Source organism: Saccopteryx leptura, chromosome 1 (genome assembly GCF_036850995.1).
Source record: "Saccopteryx leptura isolate mSacLep1 chromosome 1, mSacLep1_pri_phased_curated, whole genome shotgun sequence".
Classification (NCBI taxonomy): Eukaryota; Metazoa; Chordata; class Mammalia; order Chiroptera; family Emballonuridae; genus Saccopteryx; species Saccopteryx leptura.
The window spans coordinates 93,511,909-93,537,007 of record NC_089503.1 but is presented as its reverse complement, the minus strand read 5'-3'; the positions used below and the strand labels follow the sequence as shown (position 1 = coordinate 93,537,007).

At 38.1% G+C, this 25,099-nt stretch overlaps 1 protein-coding gene across 3 annotated transcripts in view; it reads left to right on the top strand.

Annotated features, from left to right (window-relative positions):
- NPAT (nuclear protein, coactivator of histone transcription) overlaps nt 1–25,099 on the top strand; it is a 67,340-nt gene that overhangs the window by 36,047 nt on the left and 6,194 nt on the right. For 2 of the 3 annotated variants that reach the window (XM_066371611.1, XM_066371609.1), the window contains 10 exons: nt 453–677; nt 1,554–1,635; nt 2,725–2,812; nt 3,683–3,774; nt 3,856–3,943; nt 7,260–7,356; nt 8,004–8,132; nt 10,516–12,180; nt 15,427–15,542; nt 15,618–15,726. In XM_066371611.1, coding sequence (XP_066227708.1) covers nt 453–677; nt 1,554–1,635; nt 2,725–2,812; nt 3,683–3,774; nt 3,856–3,943; nt 7,260–7,356; nt 8,004–8,132; nt 10,516–12,180; nt 15,427–15,542; nt 15,618–15,726 — 2,691 coding nt within the window. The remainder of the gene's footprint in view (nt 1–452; nt 678–1,553; nt 1,636–2,724; nt 2,813–3,682; nt 3,775–3,855; nt 3,944–7,259; nt 7,357–8,003; nt 8,133–10,515; nt 12,181–15,426; nt 15,543–15,617; nt 15,727–25,099) is intronic. The other variant, XM_066371610.1, reaches the window with a different exon arrangement.

Sequence of the window (25,099 nt, the reverse complement as noted above, 5' to 3'; positions counted from 1 at the left end):
TATTTCAGACTATATCAGAAGAGCATTTTAATTAACACTTCGTGTATGCTAAGTATATATTTTGTTTCAACTACTGCTGTTCTAAGTATAGTTATTGTCACAATAGGAAATAATATTTCCCTTTAATGTAAAAGTATGCATTTTAAATACTCCGTTTTTCTCATTGGCTCTTATGAATTTACATTTTCTTGTTCTCGTTTCATAATTTTTCTCGTTTTTGGAGGTATTGTCAGTATGAATTATTACAGAAGAAATGGACTCTTGAATTTATAGTTGTTGTTTACTCAGTTTGTTTCTTATGACATTTCATAAATGTAATTGTATCTTTAAGGGCTATTTTTCAATCTCTAGATTTAATATGTTAAATAGTTGCATATGTATCATGTATACTTCTTTAAATCCCCAAACTACTCTGACATTGAGTAAATTTTTTAATTTCTCATGTGTTTCAGCCCGAACAAGAAGTGGCATTGCAGAAATCAAACGTCAGAGAAGGCTTGCATCTCAAGTAGCTCCTGTCAGTTCAGAGTTGCTGACTTTACCATATGTTTCAGGACAACTTACGACTGCCCCTTTGACAGCTACACAAGTTATTCGGCCAACTAGCCAAACTTCAGTTCCTTTGAGATCAAATTTTGTAGTGGTTAACCATTCACAATCACAAGACACTATGACCAGTAAGTTTAAATTTTACTCTCATAAATTTTGTTTTTAACCAAATTGTATAAATGAAATGATATACTTTTGTCTTTATATTCATAGTTTAAAGTTATAGCCCCCCCAAAAAAAGAAAGCAAGAAAGTTTTTTTTGTAAGTTTGCCATGAAATAGCTGTATTATTATATCTGTGAGACACTTTAATCTAGGATTTTCTATTCTAAAGTACAATTCTGTATCTCAGTTATCTACATTAATAAAAAGGCCCCGTTGTGTTTTATATTAAAAGGAATACACATTCTGTTTCTCCACCTCTTTATTTTTGTTTATGCTAGCATGCCCTCCTAGAATGAGGAATGTCTTCTAGTTCACCTCCATCTCTACCATTATACTCTGAGTTGAATCTTGGAGTTAGCGATGAACTTGGAAATCATATGGGTACAAACACAAAGTATTAAGGGGCCAAAAGCTAGTTAATAAGAGTTGAGGTTAGAATTGAGGTTTTAGTTACTTTTTCTAGACCAGTCTTTCTCTTCTATGCAGCTAAACTTTATTGCCATCCATTAAATCCCACCCCCCCATTTCTATCTTTTCTCTAACCTCTTTTACACTTCTGGGTACAAACTAGTATATATACACTATAGTGTACACTTAGTTTATATTTTTTATTACAGTTCTTCCATTCTGCCATGTTATATTTTTCTGAGATTATACTGTACCTGTGTTTTATTGTAAAACCTGTCATCAATACTATAATTTACTCATCTTTTATCTTTTACAGTGCCTTGTACATAGCAGGTGCTCTGTGTTTGCTGGGTTATACTACTTATTCTATTAATTCAGGTTTAGAAAACTATCCATTTTATTTGACTTACTGTTTTGTTTTCTTGAAATCAGGTGGAGAGACCTTAAGTATCATATCTGGTCCTCAGGAGAAGAAAACTCATCCCAGTTTGATGTCTCCTGGTAGACGCAAAAGGTAAATACTTTTTTTTATCATTATTATTTTATAAGAAGATTATTTATGCATTTGTGAACATGGACTGAGATCCTAGTGGCCTTAGCCGGTAAATGCTTTTTTAAAAGGATAAGTTTCCAATAACTTTAAAAAGAAAAGGGATTTATACAAAGATATCTACACTGCAAATAAAATAACGAGATTGGATTAAGTTTTGGGGACTATTTACTGTTACATCCATTTCAGAACATTTTTTTCACATTGTAACTGCCCTGAAAATCAGGTGGCATATTATGACATAATTAATGACATATAATTTTCATTGTAGTTATGTTTTTCTGTAGTGATCCAGAAAAATATATTTTAAACTTGATGTTTTCTCAAATTTTTTTGAAATAAATGTTTTTTAGTAACTGTAAGTAATACTGGCATGTTTTAGGGTCAAAAAAAACCCCATAAAGCCCTAAATAGTGAATAATCAGTGATCTTTTCGTGGACAATCTGAGAAAAGTTTCTTATGTCCAACTTAACGCATGTGTCTTTGTTTGAAGGCTATTTCAGGAAAAAGGGGTATTAGTTTGAAAGGGTTTTTCCCCAGTTTCTCAATTGGCATGTCATGGGTATTTTTGTTGGAATTTTTACTGTTGGTTTTCTCGTTCAGGGCTAACCTCAGCCTTCTTTATGGCAAGCTTTCTCACTTAACCATGTAAAATAGTAAAACAATTATAATATCTAACAAAGGAACCTTGACCTATTTATGAGGTCTTTCATATACTATATTTCATTCAGTTATTTCATTAACCCCAATAAAGCATTGATCTTATCCCATGATAAAGTGAGTCAGAGGGTTATTCATAGCTTAATTGCTACAGAACACATAGCTAACAAGTGGTAAAACTAGACCTCAAATTTGTTTTTTCTTTCTCAAGTCTAGTAATGCTTTTTCACTCTAAAACCCTTTTTTCCTACCACAAGTCAAGGATATCTGTTCTACCATGATGTTAAGATGTATGTCTACATTTATAATATACATATTGTGTCTGTATGTATGATTATCATTGAATCTTTTAATCATACTACTTGAAAGACAAGCTTTTCAATGTGTTTCAGTGAATCTCAAAGGAAAACTGTCACTTTGTCTGGGCCTCAGACAACAATACGGAATATCCAGGATCCAAATGCATTTGCAGTAGAAAAAGTAAGTGACCCTTCCAAACTTTGCAGCTTAAAATATTCCTGAGTTTTAAAATATTGGTATACATAAAGGCTGTGCAACCTGACCAAGCAGTGGCGCAGTGGATAGAGCGTTGGACTGGGATGCGGAGGACCCAAGTTCGAAACCCCGAGGTTGCCAGCTTGAGCACAGGCTCATCTAGCTTGAGCGTGGGATCATAGACATGACCCCATGTCACTGGCTTGAAGCCCAAGGTTGCTGGCTTGAGCAAGGGGTCACTCGCTGTGCTGTACCCCCCCCCCATTAAGGCACATATGAGAAAGCAATCAATGAATAAGCAATCAATGAACAACCAAGATGCCACAACAAAGAATTGATGCTTCTCATTTCTCTCCCTTCCTGTCTGTCTGTCCCTATCTTTCCCTCTCTCTGACTCTGTCAAAAATTAAATAAAATATAAAGGCTGTGTAGTGGAGTTGCCTTGGGATGGAGGGTGATGAAGCTTTCACAGTAAGAGTCAATTCATTCAGAATGGGTAACATGTGCTAAACACCAAGTAAGAACAGTGTATGTTTGGGAAACAGTAAATACATTGTTGCTGAATTATATAATATAATATGGCATTTTACTGAAGTCAGATTATTTAAAACCTTGTATGAAAAGCTAAAGAGTTTTTTTAAGTGTATTGTGTAATCACTGGAACGAGTTGAGGGATCTGGGAACATTCAAATAGAACACTGTGGTATTCGGGTTTTGATATGGAGGAAGCCTCCATAACTTCTGAGGTTCCACCTGGATTTATTAAAGCTATCCAGCTTCCATTCATTGGTTCTTTTTAAATAAATAACATAGTATTCTATCTGTCCTTTTGCTAATACTGACTTTCTTTTCCAGCAAATGGTTATTGAAAATGCACGAGAAAAAATATTGAGCAACAAATCTCTTCAAGAAAAACTTGCAGAGAATATTAATAAATTTTTGACTAGGTAAGCTATGTGTGTGTAAGATACCTAATTGTTTTTGCCTAATTGAGAACTATGCTAAAAATTTTCCTTACTTTATTACAGTGACAACAATATTGCTCAAGCACCTAAGCAAACAGAGAGCAATCCTACTGAACCAGAAACTTCAATTGACGAACTCCTGGGACTTCAGGTATGGGTAAGGGTGGCTCTGTGTGTGTAGTAAGAAAAAGAAGGATGTGGTTCAGGAGGAATTTTTTGTTTTTTCTGATTGCAACAATATCTATGGAGCTTAACAATAGATTCCTTCTCACTCACAGCCCCTCAATTTTGAGTGCACAGGTTATATCCCAGGCAACCACTGACCTGATCCAGCAGAGGAGCCCGCCCTGAGCACTGTGCATTCAGGGGCACTGCAGCCCTCCTGGATCCAGCTTGATGGTCTTCAGAGAACATGCTGTGAATTCTTTGTTCAGGACCTAAGACCCTGTACAGAAGCGGTTCTCAACCTGTGGGTCACGACCGTGGCGGGGTCTCAAAATTTTAAATCTATGTGTCTTTTGACCTAGTAATTTGACTAAGAAGCATTTTTCCCAAGAAATGAGCAGGTGCCTAGATAAAGATTTTTTTGTAATGTTGTTTGCCCTAACTGAAAAGTGAGAAAAAATTCAAATGTCCAAAAGTGGGAGTTGGTTGAGTTTTTTGTACCCTACTACTAAAAAAGACAGTACAGGGGGTCCTCGGTTTATGACAGTCTTGACATACAACGTTTTAAGTTTACGACACTCGCTCCCATAAAAACTTTAAAAAATTGAGACACGGGTGTTTTGGCTCACACCATTAGAGTCATACAAACTAGTAGGCAAACTAGTTTGGTTGCGCATAGTGGAAGAATACACAGTATTCTTTTTCTGTGGTTTAGTTGTGTTTTTATGTTCTAGATCAGGGGTCTCAAACTCGCGGCCCACGGGCCGCATGCGGCCCGCCGAACAATTTTGTGCGGCCCGCAGACTAATCCACGAACTACAGTTTCTGGTCGTTTTGTGACACTGAAAAGTATTACGTAACAGTTGCCTTTTGTAGACCTAGTGTGGCCCGCCGAACGGCTGTGATCTTGCTCTGAGGCCCACATGCTGAGTTGAGTTTGAGACCCCTGTTCTAGATGATGATTTTACAACTGTGTTAGGATAGATAAGTGACTTAGGCTAGGGTGTGTTTCAGATTACACCAAAATTTGGATTACATCACTGTCATAGGAACACAACTGTGTCATAACCCAAGGACCCCCTGTATAGGGAATCTTTATTTATTTGTTTGTTTATTTATTTTGACAGACAGAGAGACAGATAGGGACAGACAGGAAGGGAGAGCGATGAGAAGCATCAATTCTTTGTTGCGACACCTTAGTTCATTGATTTCTCATACATGCTTTCTCATATGTGCTTTGATGGGGGGGCACAGCAGAGCAGTGACCCCTTGTTCAAACCAGTGACCTTGGGCTCAAGCCAGCAATCTTGGGCTTCAAGCCAGCGACCTTGGGCTCAAGCTGGTGAGCCTGCGCTAAAGCTGATGAGCCCAGCAACCTCAGGGTTTTGAACTTGGGTCCTTCACATCCCAGTCCATCGCTCTTTCCACTGCACCATTGCCTTGTCAGGCTATATAGGGAATTTTTAGAAAGGTTTAACCCACAGGGACAAAAAAGAGGATATGACAGAAATAAAGAAAACTTTTGGAAATCAAAATATATGAGTGGTACCTGACCTAAAATAGGCAAAGCTCAGGTAAAAGCCACTTTATAACACAGAAATCCCGAAAAGCTCACCACCAGTACTTCTGAGAGTAAAGGTAAAGATAGGGCTACAAATAGAATCATAAACTGCAACCTTTAGGAAGCAGTTAAACTCCATATCTGCTTCCCAGACCACACTCTCCCCCAGAAACAGTTGTCCATCATAAACTTTTCCAGCAAGACATATAACTCAAAGAAAAAAAAATTAAACTAAAAATACAAATGGTTCTGTAAGATTATTCTACTGCTTAGATTGTAGTAGACAAGTTCCCACTGTTCGTGCAGTTTTCAGGTAGCTTTTAGTACGCTAATTGTAAATATGACCAGACAAGCAAGGATTGTCCATTTGAAGAAAGCATTTAGTATAAAGAGACCAAAGCAGACAGCTAAAAGTAGTGAGATATATTTATATTGAAGGACCTAGAAAGCAGTGTGCAGTAAACTAATGTGAAAAAAAAGCAGATTAAAGAACATTACAGCCTGACCTGTGGTGGCACAGGATAAAGTGTCAACCTGGAACACTGAGGTCGCTAGTTCAAATCCCTGCACTTGTCTGGTCAAGGCACATATGGGAGTTTTTTTTTTTGTTTGTTTTTGTTTGTTTGTTTTTTTACAGAGACAGAGAGTGAGTCAGAGAGAGGGATAGACAGGGACAGACAGATATGAACAGAGAGAGATGAGAAGCATCAATCATTAGTTTTTCATTGCACATTGCAACACCTTAGTTGTTCATTGATTGCTTTCTCATATGTGCCTTGACCGCGGGCCTTCAGCAGACTGAGTAACCCCTTGCTGGAGCCAGCGACCTTGGGTTCAAGCTGGTGAGCTTTTGCTCAAACCAGATGAGTCCGCACTCAAGCTGGTGACCACGGGGTCTCGAACCTGGGTCCTCTGCATCCCAGTCCGACGCTTTATCCACTGCGCCACCGCCTGGTCAGACACATATGGGAGTTTTGATGCTTCCTGCTCCTTCCCCCTTTTTCTCACTTTCTCTCTCATTCTCTATCTCTTCTCTAAAATGAATAAATTAAATTTTAAAAAAATTATAGCAAAAAAAAAACTATTACAAAACCAGATTCATAGAAAAGGTAATCAGATTTGTGGTTACCAGAAGCAAGGGGAAGAAATTGGGGAATTGAATAAAGGTAGTTAAAAGGTACATACTTCCCAGTTATAAGTACTGTACTAGGGTTTTAATGTACAGCATGGTGACTGTAGCTAACACTTCTGTATTGTATACTTGAAGGTTGTTAAGAGAGTAGATCTGGCCTGACCTGTGGTGGCGCAGTGGATAAACTTTGACCGGAAACACCGAGATTGCTAGTTCGAAACCCTGGGCTTGCCTGGTCAAGGCACATATGGGAGTTGATGCTTCCTGCTCCTTCCCCTCTTCTGTCTGTCTCTCTCTCTCACCCCTCCTGAAATTAATAAATTTTTTTTTAATCTTAAAAATAATAAAAGTAAATCCTAAGAGGCCTCACAAGGGAAAAAATTTTTAATCTATATGTGATAATGGATGTTAACTTATTCTGAAATCATTTTACAAAATATGTAGGTCAAGTCATTATGCCATATGCTTTAAATTTATACAGTATTGTATGTCAAGTTATAGCATGATTTTATTTTGTATTTATATGCATATATAGTTTCTATGTTTTAATGTTTGGAAATATATTATTTTGCTGATATTAAACATATTTACTTTTTCTTTTTTTGGTAGAATGAAATCCATATGTCTGAAGAAGCTATACAAGATATATTAGAACAGACAGAATCAGATCCAGCATTTCAGGCACTGTTTGATCTTTTTGACTATGGTAAGAAGACCATTCCTTTCAAGGTAGTTAGAAGAAAAATGTTTCTTCGTTTCTTTGGAAACTTAACCAAAGTGAAGCAACATTCCCCAGAGCTTCTGAAAAAAGTTTCTGTTTTCATTAAACATACAAATATGAAAGGGCTTTTTGTTGTTTCTCGTTTTGTTTTTTCTTAAAGAATCTTTAGCTAAGCTATAACATTGGAGGTCAGTTTTTGTTTTGTTTTTGTGGGCATTTTTGCCAGTCAGCGTAAAAGTGTTAAAGTCTGCTACTGTACATACATTATGTCAAGCACAATCGGATAATACGAAAGGAATACAATCTTTTGTCCTAGTGGAATAATTCTCAAAAGTGTAGTGCCTCAACCAGCAGTATCAGCATTATCTGAGAACATGTTAAAAATTCAAATTCGTGGACCCCCACCTTCACCCCCGATGATTCTGATAATAGACTCAAGTTTAAGAACTACCGATCTGGTGGAAAATCTTTGTACTTGTCAGTGATGTATAAGGCAACATATAAAAACATCCAAAAGACCAAAGTTAAAACCAAAGTTTAACATTTGCTTGACCACTGTCAAGCTTCGTGAATTGATGCTTATTTTTATTTTGGTCATTTAACCAATTGTTTCCCTGTTCCCTTTTTAACAGGTAAAACAAAGAATAATAAAAATTTATCACAAGGCATTTCCAGTCAGCATATGGAAACCAATCCCAATGTAGTCTTAGCAGATGAAACTAATCTAGCAGTTAAAGGTTCTTTTAAAACAGAAGAATCTGGTAAGAATTTGACTTTGTTAATATCATCAATCCAACCCTAATGTCAGTCTCAAAATTTCAAAGGCAAAAAACATTGTTTAATTTGGAAGTTGTTCAAATTACCAGATAGGTCATTTTTGTATATGTAGTAGTCTCTCATTATTAGAAAAAATAAATAAAAAGAAAATTATACTCCCCAGCCTGTAGTACTTTGATTAAAAGATAAATTTTTAGTACTTTTTTATGATATAATTGATTCTTGACATGCACAATTTGGTGTTAATAGTGTTGACCAATTCAGCAGACGTCTATAACATTTGACTTAATTTTTTTGAGCCATAGATTTAAATCCCCAAGATGGAAGGTTGGTGTGTGGTATTAATCATTCAGCCCGGTAAGCAAGTTTAGCTGACTGCTCAGTTATCTATATCTCACTTATTTAGAGGAAATTATATGCAATAGTTTTGAATTAAAGATATTAATGAGGTTTTAGGTAATATCCTTATGTGTCTACTAACTCGGTTCTTTATATTTCTGCCTCCCATGGAGTACTAATTTGGCACATAATTGCCCAACAGTAACTATTTATTAAATGAATAAAGGCAGTGAATATCCATTTTAGGGTTTTTTAAAGTATTTGCAAGTTTTTTTCAAATTTTACCTTGGTGAAATATACAGAAGTGTACAATTAAAAAATGTGTATAGCTCATTGAATTACAGTCCAGCAAATACTATATAAACATAACCATCTCTCAAGTTAAAAGCTAGAACACCAGCCTGACCTATGGTGGCGCAGTGGATAAAGCATCGACTTGGAAATGCTGAGGTCGCCAGTTCAAAAACCCTGGGCTTGCCTGGTCAAGGCACATATGGGAGTTGATGCTTCCAGCTCCTCCCCCCTTCTCTCTCTCTGTCTCTCCCTCTCCTCTCTAAAATGAATAAATTTTAAAAAAAATTAAAAAAAAAAAAAAGCTAGAACACCAGCAGCAACACCAAAACCTCTCTTCATAGCCCTTCCCAATCAATATTTCCTCCATCCCTGTTCTTCAAAGATAACTATTATCCTGGCTTCTCTCACATTATCCTGGCATCTCATACATACTTCTTGCTAAATTTTAGGCCTCTTTCATACCACCTCTATCCATTTTTTCTACAAGCTATGCCAAAGTAATCATTTCTGCTCACGTGTTCTTAAATGTTATTACCCCCTCAAACCCTCTAAAAACCCTGATGGCGTCCTTCTAAAGCTATCATGTCTTATACAAACTAGTTTTGGAGTATCTCAAACTACATTTCTACTTTGAGTTCTCTGCCTACACCCAGGCCCAATCCTTCATTTCTTCTTAGACTGGATTATAGTGGAGTATATCTTTCTTGCTATGTATTATGTGTAAAAGATTGTGCTTCATTTAAATTCTACCTTGCACAAAATGAAATTTGAAATCTTTCTCAGAAAGTCTTCCTGCTTTATTGGAACTATCTACTTCTAAATTTATTTGGCCTGGATAGAATCTCCACTAATCTCCCCACAATAAGGATTCAGATGTTCCCTGTACTCAGTGTTTTGTATATTTCTGCCTCCCACATTAACTGAATTACATAATTATGGATAAACATTTTATGGATTTTTCAGATTGTTATTGTTTTCTGTTTTAAACTGTGAATGCTGTATGACACTTCATCAGTGTTCTGTTATTTTCTGAAATACCCTTTCTTCTTATTCCAGCTATCAAATTTCTTTTTCAAGATATAATATTTCCTTTGTAATACTTGCTCACATCCCCAGGCAGATAGGTGCCTTTTGTTTCTATACTTTTACAGTTTTTACCATGTTTTATTATGACTTTCTGTTCTATATCAGCTTCCCTTAGAAGACTGATTTTTCTAAGGTCATTCATCTTTGTTTCCCAGTACCAGCCTGTGGTTGAGTAAACGTGTTGAATATTAGAAAATACACAGTAATATCATATGTTGATCATGCAAAATGTACTTGGCCTCATTTCACCTTTAAGAATATATCAGATAAAGTAAGGTCAATAGAAATGGTACAAGTTGAAAAGTCAAGTGCCTTAAAAAAAAAGAGTTGCATGTTTGAAGCCCCTTTTTTACATACTGGCTAATATTCTTAAACTTATACCTTGTCCTTCATCTTGTCATCTGTTTTCCAAGAAGCTTGAAAAAAATTTGGCGCTTGTTTATAAAAAGGCATCAGTAATAAAAAGATGTACCTTTTAAATGTTTTGATGCTCAGAAAATGGTAGATAAGGTTTTTATGTCAGACTTCTACTTACTGGTATGTCAGTGATGAGTGACTTCCTTGGCAAAGTAGGTTTTATGGTAAAGATGACTACCTTAGAAGCTGTACATACTCACCATATTTTGCTACTATCCTGATATTTTGCAGATGATCAATCTGGTCAAACCCCACTTTGTACATCTTACCAAAATGAAGACACATCAAATGCTTTGAAGAGTGGCAGCAACCATGATGTGCTTAGACAGGAAGCCCAGGAACATTTTTCCCAGATAGGTTCTAGCATCCAGAAAAAGACCTTTAAAACAGTTTTACCTACTGAACAGAAGTGTAACCTTGACATTACCTTTGAGTCTGTGCCTAATTTGAATGACTTTAACCAAAGAGTAAATTCTGATACCAAATGTAATCAGCAATGTGCTGAATTATATACCAGTCAGATGTCCACTGAGACTGAAATGGTTATGGAAGTTGAAAAGAATTCTTTGTCTCCAAATGTGCCGAATGAATCTCGATTACAGCCAGATCAGTCTGATACATCAATAACTTCATTTGTTTCTCTTGGTGAAGAAGCTAAAAATGAAAATTTAACTCTCTCTGGGAAAAGCTCTCAACTTTTATCCCAAAATATACCGCTAACTGGAAAACTATCTAAAAAGAGTCAATTTTGTGAAAGTTCTAATGATACAGGAAGGCTGAAAACTAATTTGCATGGTTCCAAGTCACCAGATTCTAGAGAAATTGACCACAGTAAAATTGAAACTAATGATGTATTAGCAATTACATCACAACTTTCAGATTCCCAAGACAGTTCTCCACTTCAAAGTAAAATATTATCTGTGTCTGTTGATAGTTCAGGTTTAAATATATCTGAACAACAAGTAGAAATTCGTCTTGGAGATTCAACATCTTCAATTGAACAACCATCTAATGATTGTGTTGAGTTAAATCATACAGAACATGAAATTCAGCCCTCCAAGTCTGAGAAGGTTGCTTTGGATTCACAAGAGCCTTCATCATCTGTAAAAGAAGATGGAAATAGTATTTTTCTCCCTTTAGGTGAAAATAATAACTGTGGAGAGGTTGTGTTGATGCCTCCAGGAGGTAATCTTGTAGAAGATAGACATTCTCTTTCTTCAGAATCTGTGTGTTCTTCAGTGGTCGAATCTCACCCTGACTCCCAAAATACTAGTGATAAACCTGCTAGCAACAACTCAACAGAGATAGATGCATCAAACATTGTCTCCCTCAAAATTATCATCAGTGATGACTCGTTTGTTCCCTCAGATACTGAACTTAACAGTGCAGTTTCTAGTATCAGTGGAGAAAACTTGCCAACTATAATTTTGTCTTCTGCTAAATCACCTGCCAGAAATGCAGAATTAGTTAAATGCCTCTCTCCAGAAGAAACTGCAGGTGCTATTACATCTGTTGAAGGAATGGGGGATTCAGCCTCCGTGGAACAGAGCCTTTTAGGACTTAAACCTGAAGACTCTGCAGTAAACAGTGCTCAGAGTGAAGACAGCATTGCTTTTTCAGCCAATATTACACCATGTGTTTCCAAGGATGGAGGGTTTATACAGTTGATGCCAGCTACAAGCACAACTTTTAGTAATTCGAATAACATTCTGATAGCTACCTGCATGACTGATCCAACAGCCTTAGGAACAGCTGTCAGTCAGTCTAATGTTGTGGTGTTGCCTGGAAGTTCTGCACCTGTGACTGCCCAACCTTCACCACCTCAGTTACAGACACCACCAAGATCAAACAGTGTATTTGCTGTCAACCAAGCTATGTCACCCAGCTTTTCACAAGGTAACTTTAAGAACATACTGAAGCTTATTTCTGTAGAGTAGGATCTAAATTCTCTTGTGTGTGCAGTTACTGGTTAGGTGATAGTAAGTCATATATAGGTCATATGAGAAGAAATTCTGAAATGTGATAATACTTCCTCTTAAGCTAATTAATTTAGCCAAACCTTTTTTTTTTTGTATTTTTCTGAAGTTGGAAACGGGGAGGCAGTCAGACAGACTCCCGCATGCGCCCCACCGGGATCCACCCAGCACGCCCACCAGGGGGCGATGCTCTGCCCATCCGGGGCTTCGCTCTGTCGTGACCAGAGCCACTCTAGCGCCTGGGGCAGAGGCCAAGGAGCCATCCCCAGCGCCTGGGCCATCTTTTGCTCCAATGGAGCCTCAGCTGCTGGAGGGGAAGAGAGAGACAGAGAGGAAGGAGAGGGGGAGGGGTGGAGAAGCAGATGGGCGCCTCTCCTGTGTGCCCTGGCCGGGAATCGAACCCGGGACTTCCGCACGCCAGGCCGACGCTCTACCACTGAGCCAACCGGCCAGGGCCTAAACCTTTTTTTTATTCTGGTAAGCTATGGAATTTGGTGGTTTACATTTTTTTTGTTTTTTGTTTGTTTACATAATTACTTCCCAGTCCATGTACTAAACTACAAAAGAGAAAAGAAAGATTAATTTATCAAATAGCTGTAAACCTACTAAAACCCAATGTTGTAGTAATTTTTTAAAATATCTATTATAGTCTTGCCTGGCCAGACGGTGGCGCAGTGGATAGAGCATCAGACTGGGACGCGGAGGACCCAGGTTCAAGACCCCGAGGTCGCCAGCTTAAAAGCAGGCTCATCGGGTTTGAGCAAGGCTCACCAGCTTGGACCCAAGGTCACTGGCTCGAGCAAGGGGTCACTCGGTCTGCTATAGCGCCCCCCCCCCATCAAGGCACAGATAAGAAAGCAATCAATGAACAACTAAAGAACCGCAATGAAGAATTGATGTTTCTCATCTCCCTTCCTGTCTATCTGTCCCTCTCTCTGACTCTCTCTGTCTCTGTGACCAAAAAAAAAAAAAATCTATTATAGTCTTAATTTTCAAAAAAGATTATTATATATTTATTTGGAGAGACTTCCAAGATACAAATTGAATTTCTCCCTCCATAAAGCCCTTCATAATTTTTCACTGTCTTCCATCTTCCAGAATTGATCCCTTTCTTTGGAATTTTTGTTTATAAAGCACCTGTGGCATTTAGTACATGCCATTTTATGTACGGTTGGTGATTGACATGTCTATCATATTGATCATTTTTGAATTTATGTTTCTTGAAGATAGAGTTTATGGCACATTCGTCTACATTTCCTTAATTATTGGTTCCCACATTTTTCCTCTCAATTACATTTCTAGGCATACAGTAAAATTTTATTGAATATCAGCAGTTCTGTACTAAACATGATGGCTCTGTATCATGTTTTTTTGTTATTTTTAGTCGGGGGGGGGGGGGGACAGGCAGGAAGGGAGAGAGATGAGAAGCATCAAATAGTTGTTGTGGCACTTTAGTGGTTTATTGATTGCTTTCTCGTACGTGCCTTGACCTGGGGGCTCCAGCTGAGCCAGTGACTCTTTGGTCAAGCCACTGACTTTTGGGATCAAACCGGCAACCCCTTGCTAAAGCTGATGAGCCCACACGCACACCAGCAACCTCAGGATGTCAAACCTGGGCCTTCGGTGTCCCAGGTCAATGCTCCTGGTCAGGCTCAAGTGCTGTTTAAAATAAGATAAAAGAGAGGTCATAATTTGTAGAAAATGTGGACCTTGAGAAACAAGGTAATATTTGGAGTAAAAGGAAGGGAGTCTTAAGCAGTGTAAGTGTAGGTAGATGTTTGAGATACTGAAGTAGGTGTTTATGAAAGTGGGATGTCAGTGAATGAATGTAAGGAAAAGATTAATTTACAGAGCAATGCTAAATTATGGTAGCCACAGACTATATTAACTTCTGAGGACTATATAAAGCCTTGTGTTTCCTCCCATAGTTTTTTTGACTGGACCCTTTTTGTTTTAAGATTTTATTTATTGATTTTTAGAGAGAGCAGAGAAAGAGAGAAGGCCGGGGTGAGGGAGCAGAAAACATCAACTCATAGTAGTTGCTTCTCATGTGTGCCTTAACCTGGCAAGCCCAGGGCTTCTTACTGGGGGTCCCAGCATCCTAGGTCAGTGTTTATCCACTGCGCCACCACAGGTCGGGTTTGACTAGACCCTTTTTGACCAATACCATTGAGATAACAGGTTGAGGTTTTGAGCAAGTCCTGGGCTCAAATTTGGGACCTTAATTTTCTGTTATAAGATTCAGACTTGAAACCTTCACCAACAATTTTCTAGTCAGTTTCATAATTCTAGAGAAATCAAGATATAAATATAGTATGATCCCTTGACTGTAGAATCTTATGCATGCTTATAATATTTATCTTAACTAAAGCCATAACTACTTTAATATTCAAGTTTACTTTTTCTTAATTTCTTAGCCTTGCTGTTGTTCGTAAATTGATTGATTGATTGATTAATAAGGGAGGGGAGGCAGATAAACTCCCGCATGTGCCATGATCATGATCCCCCTGGCAAGGTCCCTATGGGGCCATTGCTCCACTACAACAGGAGCTGGTTTTTTGTTTGTTTGTTTTTGGTGCCTGAGGTGGAGGCCATGGAGCTATCCATCATCAGCGCCTGAGGCCAACTTGCTCAAGGCAATTGAGCCATGGCTGTGGGAGGAGGAGAGAGTGAGAGAGAAAGGGGAAAAGGGATGGAGAAGCAAATGGTCACTTCTCCTGTGTGCCCTGACTGGGAATCAAACCCAGGACATCCACATGCCGGGCTGATGCTCTACCACTGAGCAAACTGGCCAAGGCCCCTAAATTAATTTTGTAAAAATTAAATTAAATTGCCTGACCTGTGGTAGCACAGAGGATAAAGTGTCAACCTAAAACACTGAGGTCCCCAGTTCGACGCCCTGGGCTTTCCTAGTCAAGGCACATATGGGAGTTGATGCTTCCTGCTCCTCCCCCTTCTCTCTCTCTCTCTTTCTTTCTTTCTCTCTCTCTCTCTCTCTCTCTCTCTCTCTCTCTCTCCTCTCTAAACTAAATAAAATCTTTTAAAAAAATAAATTGTAGAGGAAAAGGGATTATAATTTTAGAAAATTTCAAATTAGTAATTTTGGTAGTTCATGTTCATGAGAGAAAACCTTATTTTACTGAGTTTGTTTTGTTTTATTTGTTAGGGTCTGCCATCATAATTGCTTCTCCAGTCCAGCCTGTACTCCAAGGAATGGTAGGAATGATACCTGTATCTGTTGTTGGACAGAATGGAAATACATTTCCTGCTCCTCCTCAGCAGGTAAGATTTATGAACTAAAAATGGTGCAGTGATGTTTTTCAAAAATAGTATAATTAATAGTCTCTTCTTTTATAGGTTCTTCACATGCCTTTGGCAGCACCTGTATGCAATAGAAGTATCCCTCAATTCCCTATCCCTACAAAATCTCAGAAAACTCAAGGACTAAGAAATAAGCCTTGTACAGGTACATTTTTAAGTTCATTAATGTTGACTTTATGTCTGTATATTTATGTTTGCAACACCACCACAGTATTTTCTTTTTAAATACTTGTACTATTTCTAACGGGTGATCATTCGTTCTTTTTTTTTTTTTTTTTTTTTTTTGTATAGAGACAGAGAGAGGGATAGATAGGGACAGACAGACAGAAACGGAGAGAAATGAGAAGCATCAATCATCAGTTTTTCATTGCGACACCTTAGTAGTTCATTGATTGCTTTCTCATGTGTGCCTTGACTGCGGGCCTTCAGCAGACTAAGTAACCCCTTGCTTGAGCCAGCGACCTTGGGTCCAAGCTGGTGAGCTTTGCTCAAACCAGATGAGCCCGCGCTCAAGCTGGCGACCTCGGGGTCTCAAACTTGGGTCCTCCACATCCCAGTCCGATGCTCTATCCACTGCGCCACCGCCTGGTCAGGCTGATCATTCATTCTTAAAGTTTTTGCAGCAATTTAAACAAAAAGAGAAATGGAACAAAGGAGTTCAGAAAGAGACTACGTATTTATAGGAACTTGTATGTGTTGGAACTTGTATCAGAAGTCAAAGTATAGAAGATGGCTTGTTTAATAAAGGAAATTTATTGACTATTATGTATATTAAAGGAAAAAATTAGATTATTTTTTATACAATATTTGTATATTTCACCATATACGAAAGTGAACTACAAGATGATTAAAGACCTAAAAGTGAAAAGCAAAACAGTTAAACACAAAAGAAGATGCAAGAGGCCTGACCAAGCGGTGGCGCAGTGGATAGAACGTCAGACTGGGATTCAGACGACCCAGGTTCAAGACCCCGAGGTCACCAGCTTGAGCACGGGCTCATCTGGTTTGAGCAAGGGGTCACTCTGTCTGTTCCTAGCTATCCCTCTTTCTATCTCTGTCACACACACACACACCAAAAAAAGATATAAGAGAATATCTTAATGATACTGGAGTAAAATAATTGTTTTTTTGTTTGTTTGTTTTTTTAAATGAATTTTTATTAATGGTAATGGAATGACATTAGTAAATCAGGGTACATATATTCAAAGAAAACATGTCTAGGTTATTTTGTCATTAGATTATGTTGCATACCCCTCGCCCAAAGTCAGATTGTCTTTCGCCATCCTCTATCTAGTTCTCTGTACCCCTCCCCCTCCCCCTAACTCTCCCCCTGTCCTCCCTCCCCCCACCCCTGGTAACCACCACACTCTTGTCCATGTCTCTTAGTCTCATTTTTATGTTCCACCAATGTATGGAATCATGTAGTTCTTGTTTTTTTCTGATTTACTTATTTCACTCCTTATAATGTTATCAGGATCCCACCATTTTGCTGTAAATGATCTGATGTCATCATTTCTTATGGCTGAGTAGTATTCCATAGTGTATATGTGCCACATCGTCTTTATCCAGTCTTCTATTGAAGGGCTTTTTGGTTGTTTCCATGTCTTGGCCACTGTGAACAGTGCTGCAATGAACATGGGGCTACATGTGTCTTCACGTATCAATGTTTCTGAGGTTTTGGGGTATATACCCAGTAGAGGGATTGCTGGGTCATAAGGTAGTTCTATTTTCAGTTTTTTGAGGAACCACCATACTTTCCTCCATAATGGTTGTACTACTTTACAGTCCCACCAACAGTGAATGAGGGTTCCTTTTTCTCCACAGCCTCTCCAACATTTGCTATTACCCGTCTTGTTGATAATAACTAATCTAACAGGGGTGAGGTGGTATCTCATTGTAGTTTTGATTTGCATTTCCCTAATAACTAATGAAGCTGAGCATCTTTTCATATATCTGTTGGCCATTTGTATCTCTTCCTGGGAGAAGTGTCTATTCATGTCCTCTTCCCATTTTTTTATTGGATTGTTAGTTTGTTTGTTGTTGAGTTTTATGAGTTCTTTGTATATTTTGGATATTAGGCCCTTATCTGAGCTGTTGTTTGAAAATATCATTTCCCATTTAGTTGGCTGTCTGTTTATTTTTATATCAGTTTCTCTTGCTGAGCAAAAACTTTTTATTCTGATGTAGTCCCATTCATTTATCTTTGCCTTCACTTCTCTTGCCATTGGAGTCAAGTTCATAAAATGTTCTTTAAAACCCAGGTCCATGAGTTTAGTACCTATGTCTTCTTCTATGTACTTTATTGTCTCAGGTCTTATATTTAGGTCTTTGATCCATTTTGAATTAATTTTAGTACACGGGGACAGGCTGTAGTCGAGTTTCATTCTTTTGCATGTGGCTTTCCAGTTTTCCCAACACCATTTGTTGAAGAGGCTTTCTTTTCTCCATTGTGTGTTGTTGGCCCCTTTATCAAAGATTATTTGACCATATATATGTGGTTTTATTTCTGGGCTTTCTATTCTGTTCCATTGGTCTGAGTGTCTATTTTTCTGCCAATACCATGCTGTTTTGATTATCGTGGCCCTATAATATAGTTTAAAGTCAGGTATTGTAATGCCCCCAGCTTCATTCTTTTTCCTTAGGATTGTTTTGGCTATTCGGGGTTTTTTATAGTTCCATATAAATCTGATGATTTTTTGTTCCATTTCTTTAAAAAATCTCATAGGGATTTTGATGGGAATTGCATTAAATTTGTATATTGCTTTGGGTAATATGGCCATTTTGATTATATTTATTCTTCCTATCCAAGAACAAGGAATATTTTTCCATCTCATTGTATCTTTTTCGATTTCCCTTAACAATGCTTTGTAATTTTCATTATATAGGTCCTTTACATTCTTTGTTATGTTTATTCCTAGGTATTTTATTTTTTTTGTTGCAATCGTGAAGGGGATTATTTTTTTGAGTTCGTTTTCTAATATTTCATTGTTGGCATAGAGAAAGGCTATGGACTTCTGTATGTTAATTTTGTATCCTGCGACCTTACTGTATTGGTTTATTGTTTCTAATAATCTTTTTGTGGAGTCCTTCGGGTTTTCGATGTATAGGATCATATCATCAGCAAAAAGTGATACCTTTACTTCTTCTTTTCCGATATGGATGCCTTTTATTTCTTTGTCTTGTCTGATTGCTCTGGCCAGAACTTCTAGCACCACGTTAAATAAGAGTGGAGAGAGTGGACAACCCTGTCTTGTTCCTGATTTAAGGTAGAAAGTCCTCAGTTTTATGCCGTTTAAAATGATGTTGGCTGATGGTTTATCATATATGGCCTTTATCATGTTGAGATATTTTCCTTCTATACCCATTTTGTTGAGAGTCTTAAACATAAAATTGTGTTGTATTTTATCAAAAGCCTTTTCTGCATCTATTGATAAGATCATGTGGTTTTTGTTCTTTGTTTTGTTGATATGGTGTATTACGTTAACCGTTTTACGTATGTTGAACCATCCTTGAGATTCTGGGATGAATCCCACTTGATCATGATGTATTATTTTTTTAATATGTTGTTGTATTCGGTTTGCCAGTATTTTGTTTAGAATTTTAGCATCTGTATTCATTAGAGATATTGGTCTGTAGTTTTCTTTCTTTGTGCCATCCTTGCCAGGTTTTGGTATGAGGGTTATGTTGGCTTCGTAAAATGTGTTTGGAAGTATTGCTTCTTCTTCAATTTTTTGGAAGACTTTGAGTAGAATAGGAACCAAGTCTTCTTTGAATGTTTGATAGAATTCACTAGTATAACCGTCTGGGCCTGGACTTTTATTTTTGGGGAGGTTTTTAATAGTTTTTTCTATTTCCTCCCTGCTGATTGGTCTGTTTAGGCTTTCTGCTTCTTCATGACTCAGTCTAGGAAGGTTGTATTGTTCTAGGAATTTATCCATTTCTTCTAGATTGTTGTATTTGGTGGCATATAATTTTTCATAGTATTCTACAATAATTCTTTGTATATCTATGATGTCTGTGGTGATCTCTCCTCTTTCATTTTGGATTTTATCTATTTGAGTCCTGTGCCTTTTTTCCTTGGTGAGTCTTGCCAAGGGTTTGTCAATTTTGTTGATCTTTTCAAAGAACCAGCTCCTTGTTTTATTGATTTTTTCTATAGTTTTTCTGTTCTCTATTTCATTTATTTCTGCTCTGATTTTTATTATCTCCTTTCTTCGGCTGGTTTTGGGTTGTCTTTGTTCTTCTTTTTCTGGTTCCTTAAGGTGTGAAGTTAAGTGGTTTACTTCGGCTCTCTCTTGTTTGTTCATATAGGCCTGAAGTGATATGAACTTTCCTCTTATTACTGCTTTTGCTGCATCCCAGAGATTCTGATATGTCGTATTTTCATTTTCATTTGTCTGTATATATCTTTTGATCTCTGCGCTTATTTCTTCTTTGACCCATTCATTTTTTAGAAGTATGTTGTTTAGTTTCCACATTTTTGTGGGTTTTTCCCCCTCTTTTTTGCAGTTGAATTCTAGTTTCAAGGCTTTATGATCAGAAAATATGCTTGGTACAATTTCAATTTTTCTAAATTTGCTGATATTGTCTTTGTGGCCCAACATATGGTCAATTCTTGAGAATGTTCCATGTACACTAGAGAAAAATGTATACTCTGTCACTTTGGGATGAAGTGTCCTATAGATGTCTATCATATCCAGGTGTTCTAGTATTTCGTTTAAGGCCACTATCTCTTTATTGATTCTCTGTTTGGATGACCGATCTAGAGCCGTCAGCGGAGTATTGAGGTCTCCAAGTATGATTGTATTTTTGTTAGTTTTTGTTTTAAGGTCAATAAGTAGCTGTCTTATATATTTTGGTGCTCCTTGGTTTGGTGCATATATATTAAGGATTGTTATGTCTTCTTGATTCAGTGTCCCCTTAATCATTATGAAATGACCGTTTTTGTCTCTGAGTACTTTTTCTGTCTTGTAGTCAGCATTATCAGATATGAGTATTGCTACACCTGCTTTTTTTTGGGTGTTGTTTGCTTGGAGTATTGTTTTCCAGCCTTTCACTTTGAATTTGTTTTTATCCTTGTTGCTTAGATGTGTTTCTTGTAGGCAGCATATAGTTGGATTTTCTTTTTTAATCCATTCTGCTACTCTGTGTCTTTTTATTGGTAAGTTTAATCCATTTACATTTAGTGTAATTATTGACACTTGTGGGTTCCCTACTGCCATTTTATAAATTGCTTTCTGTTAGTTTTGTATCTAGTTTGATTCTTCTCTTTTGTTTTTCTATCATTTGTTTTTGTTTGTTTGTGTTCCATACTTCTTTCCTCTGTTGCTACCTTTTTTAAGTCAAGTGTTTTTGTGGTGGTTTTTTCTAGGGTGGTTACCATTAAGTAATGAAAAGGGTACCTACCATATTCATTGTAGTACCCTATCTTATAAGTATTTCTGCACTTCATCGTCCTTTGCTACTGTTAATCTCCATTCTCTCCCCCCTTTTTTTCCTTTGTTGTCACAGTTTAAGTTTGGTTTTATTGTGTTCTTGGTGGAGCTGTTACTTGTGGTGTTGTTTTCTTTTGTTCTTTGAATCTGGTTGGAAAACCCCCTTTAGTATTTCCTGGAGTGGGGGCTTTCTGTTGATAAATTCTCTCATCTTTTCTGTATTTGTGAATGTTTTTATATCTCCTTCATACTTGAAGGATAGCTTTGATGGGTATAGTATTCTTGGCTGAAAGTTCCTCTCTTTCAGGGCTTTAAATATTGGGGTCCACTCTCTTCTAGCTTGTAGAGTTTCTGCTGAGAAATCTGATGATAATCTAATAGGCCTTCCTTTATATGTTGTACTCTTCTTTTCCCTGGCTGCCTTGAGAATTTTTTCTTTGTCATTGGTTTGTGTCATCTTTATTATGATGTGCCTTGGAGTGGGTTTGTTGGGGTTAAGAAAACTCGGTGTTCTGTTTGCTTCTTGAATTTGAGGCTTTAGTTCTTTCCACAGGCTTGGGAAGTTCTCGTCTATTATTTGTTTGAGTATATTCTCCATTCCATTTTCTTTCTCTTCTCCCTCTGATATACCTATTATTCTTACGTTATTCTTTCTGATGGAGTCAGACAATTCCTGTAGGGCTTTCTCGTTTTTTATTATTTTTGAGTCTCTTTCTTCTTCTCTCTGTTGTGCCTCAAGTTGTTTGTCTTCTATTTCACTAATCCTATCTTCAATCTGGGCTGTTCTGCTAGCTAAGCTTGTTACCTCGTTTTTCAGCTCGTGAATTGAGTTTTTCATTTCTGTTTGATTTGTTTTTATAGTTTCAATTTCCTTGGTAATATATTCTTTGTGTTCATTGAGTTGTTTTCTGATCTCCCTATATTGCCTTTCTGTATTTTCTTGTATATCTCTGAGTATTTTTAAGATTTCTATTTTAAATTCTCTGTCATTTAGCTCCAAGGCTTCCAATATGTTAAGTCTTTTCTCCATAGATTTTTCCACATCTATTTGTGTTACCTCTCTTTCTTTTGTATCCATAATATTCGATTTCCTCTTTCTTATTGGCATCTGAGGGTGGTCTTGTTGATAGCACTAATTAGAATTAATAAAGAGTAAAAAGTAAAAAAAAAAAAAAAAGGTAAAACACCCCACAAAAAAAAACAGTAATAATTTATTATTTCCCCCTTTTTTCCTTTCTTCTCTTTCCCTCCTCTCCCCTCCTCAGGGAAATATCGTGCCTATAATGGAGGGCCTGATTTGGGGTGAAGAGTTCAAGGGGCAAAAAAAGGGGAGTAGGGACCTACTAAATGCAAAAAAAAAAAAAAAAAAAAAAAAAAGGAAGAAAATCTTAGACAAGCATAAGATGATTTGCTTGTGAGTGATGGTCAACTAAGAGATATAATGAGAGGGATAAGAGGGAACCAGAAAAAAGGACAAAAAAAGGAATAATAAAGAAGAAAAAAATAAAAATGATAAGTAAAAATCTGTTGTATTAAGTGAAGCGAAGACTAAATACAATGGAGACCTTGGGTTGGGAGGACCCAAAATGCCACAAAAATAAACAAACAAGAAAAAAACAAAAACAAAACCGAAAAAGAAAAATAAAGCCAAAAAAAGCCTTGAGTCCCAAATTAACTAATTTGTTCGTGATTGAGGATTAAATGGGATGAAAGTAAAACGAGAAAAGAAAAAACGAATAGAAAGGAAAAAATAAGAAAAAGAGAAAAACGAAGGAAGAAATAAAAAAGGAAGAGAAAAAACAAGATAAAGCAAAACAAAATAAAACAAAAGAGGAGAGAGTGAGAGTTAAGTGTTTTGGAGTATAACCTTAAAGGAGGGTGAGGATGAAGAAGAGAAATAAAATGTAACACTTATGGGTAGTGTAGTTCAAGAAAAGGGAAGCATAAGATGGGCAGAGAATAGAAGGACCGAGGTGGAGGAAATAAAGGCAATAAGATAGAAGAAACAAACAACAACAACAACAAAAAATTAGTGGAACAAGTTGTAAAGTCTGTGGATTTTTCTTGATTTTGAGATGTTAACTTCTTCCTTTTTCTTTTCTCTCCCTCTTCCTGGTCGGTGACTCTACCCCAGGCTCTGCCCCTGTGTCACACTTAGGTAGGGATTTGCAGTTGATGGGATTCTATGGCAATGTCATATAATTGGCTTTAGTCTTGCTGGTAGTCAAGGCTTGTTGGCGTTTGCAGGGTCCAACGATGAAAGAGTTTGCTTTCCTGGATTCTCTCTCCTAGTCCCCCCTTCCTGAATTAGCAGCCTGGTGATCCAGCTATAAGGCTGCAACTGCTTCTGCCTGGGGAGTAAGAGGCTCAAAGAGCTGGGAAATCCCCACTCTATCCCCACTCAGTGCAAGGCTTTGGGAAAGGCTCTGGCAGTCAGGGCCTCCAGTGTAATCAGGCGGGGGTGGGAGTCAATTGTTGTCAAGGTGACTGTTCAGCGCCTAGCATTCAGTTGGACCTCTCAACCCAGGCTTTCCACACTTTGTAGCCTGTTTCGGCTGGGAAGAAGAGGCACTAGTCTCTGCTTGCGACTAGTGTAGTATAGATCTTATTATCTGCCAAGTCCTTCTTGTTAGCGTTTATCCCTGAATATGGAGGCTCTATCAATCAGAAGTTGCCCCCGCCCCTTTAGCGAGAGGCACTAAAAAATATCACGCCTCTTGTCTTGGGTCGCTGAACTGAGAGAGATCTTATCAATTAGAACCGAGGGTGCGCAGATTTCACGGGTTAAGCTAATTTCAGTGATTGGGTCGCAGCTGTGCTCCCGAAGGTATTTCAGGCTGCCTGCGCGCGCCCCTCCCCCAACGCTTGATTGTTAGCTTGAATGGCTGGGTGAGGTGCCCCACCCACGGAGAGAATCTCCCAAGTAGGGAATACCGTCCTGGGGCCTCTCCCGCTCCCCCCGCTGCTGGCGGCTGGGGCCCACTGGGCGCAGGATGATGGGGCACCCTGGGTGTGCGGGCCAGCAGGGTGCTCTGGGCGCGTGGAATGCCCAGGGTACACGCGCGAATGGGGTGCTCCGGGCACCGGTGGCTGGCGACTCTCACTCGCAGTGCGCGGGCCGCTGGGAACGTTAGCGGTGCTCGCTCTGCAACCGGACCTGGCGCGCCAGCGGCTGCTGCTCGCGGCTGCTCCTCGCGGCTGCTGCTCTCGGCTGCTGCTCGTGGCTGCTGCTTGCGGCTCCCGAGTGTGGGCTGACTCACCACAGGCGCACTTCCTCGCGGCTTGAATGAACGTCCCTGCGGTAGCTTCCTCCACACCCTGTCTCTCAGATTCAAATGATAACAGTCCTTTCGCTTTCAGTTTGTGTGGAACTCCGGAATGCTCCGAGGATAAATTTTCCTGTTTCTAGTTGATAAATTTGTTGTGATTTTGGGGAGATCTGTCGGACGCGCTGCTCACGGCGCCATTTCCGTGACGTCACTCAAATAATTGTTTTTAAAATGAAAAAATGCCTAATTTATAAATGAAAAGGTTTGATGGTGTTGACTACAAAATTAAAGATTTTGTCAACAAAATATACCATATACAAAGTAACAACCAGAATTTCTTCCAGGGCTTTGATAAATGCTGCACCTAGTTCTCAGACTTCTCTACCTCAAACATTTCCATCTTCACAGTTAACAACATGCAAATGTTGCTAACCTACCAAACACCCTAACTCTTAGAATTCTTTGATCTTTCCACTTCTTAGTCTTTTTTATTTCATAAATTTTTAGAGAGAGAGAGGAAGGGAGAGAGGAAAATAGACACATCAATATGTTTTTATATGTGCCCTGACCATGGTTAGAACTGGCAACCTCCGAGCTTTGGGACGATGCTCTAACCATCTGGGTTATCTGTCCAGGGCTCCACTTCTAAGTTTTTAATCTTTACTCACCCTCTCCCATAGCTTCATCTTTAATTTTTCACTACTTCTTATTAGACTTATATGATTTTTAAAAGCCTGTAACCTTTCTCAAGATATTCTCATTTCCATAATCCACTGAATCTCTCTTCAACCAGTAAGAGCAACTATTATTTAAA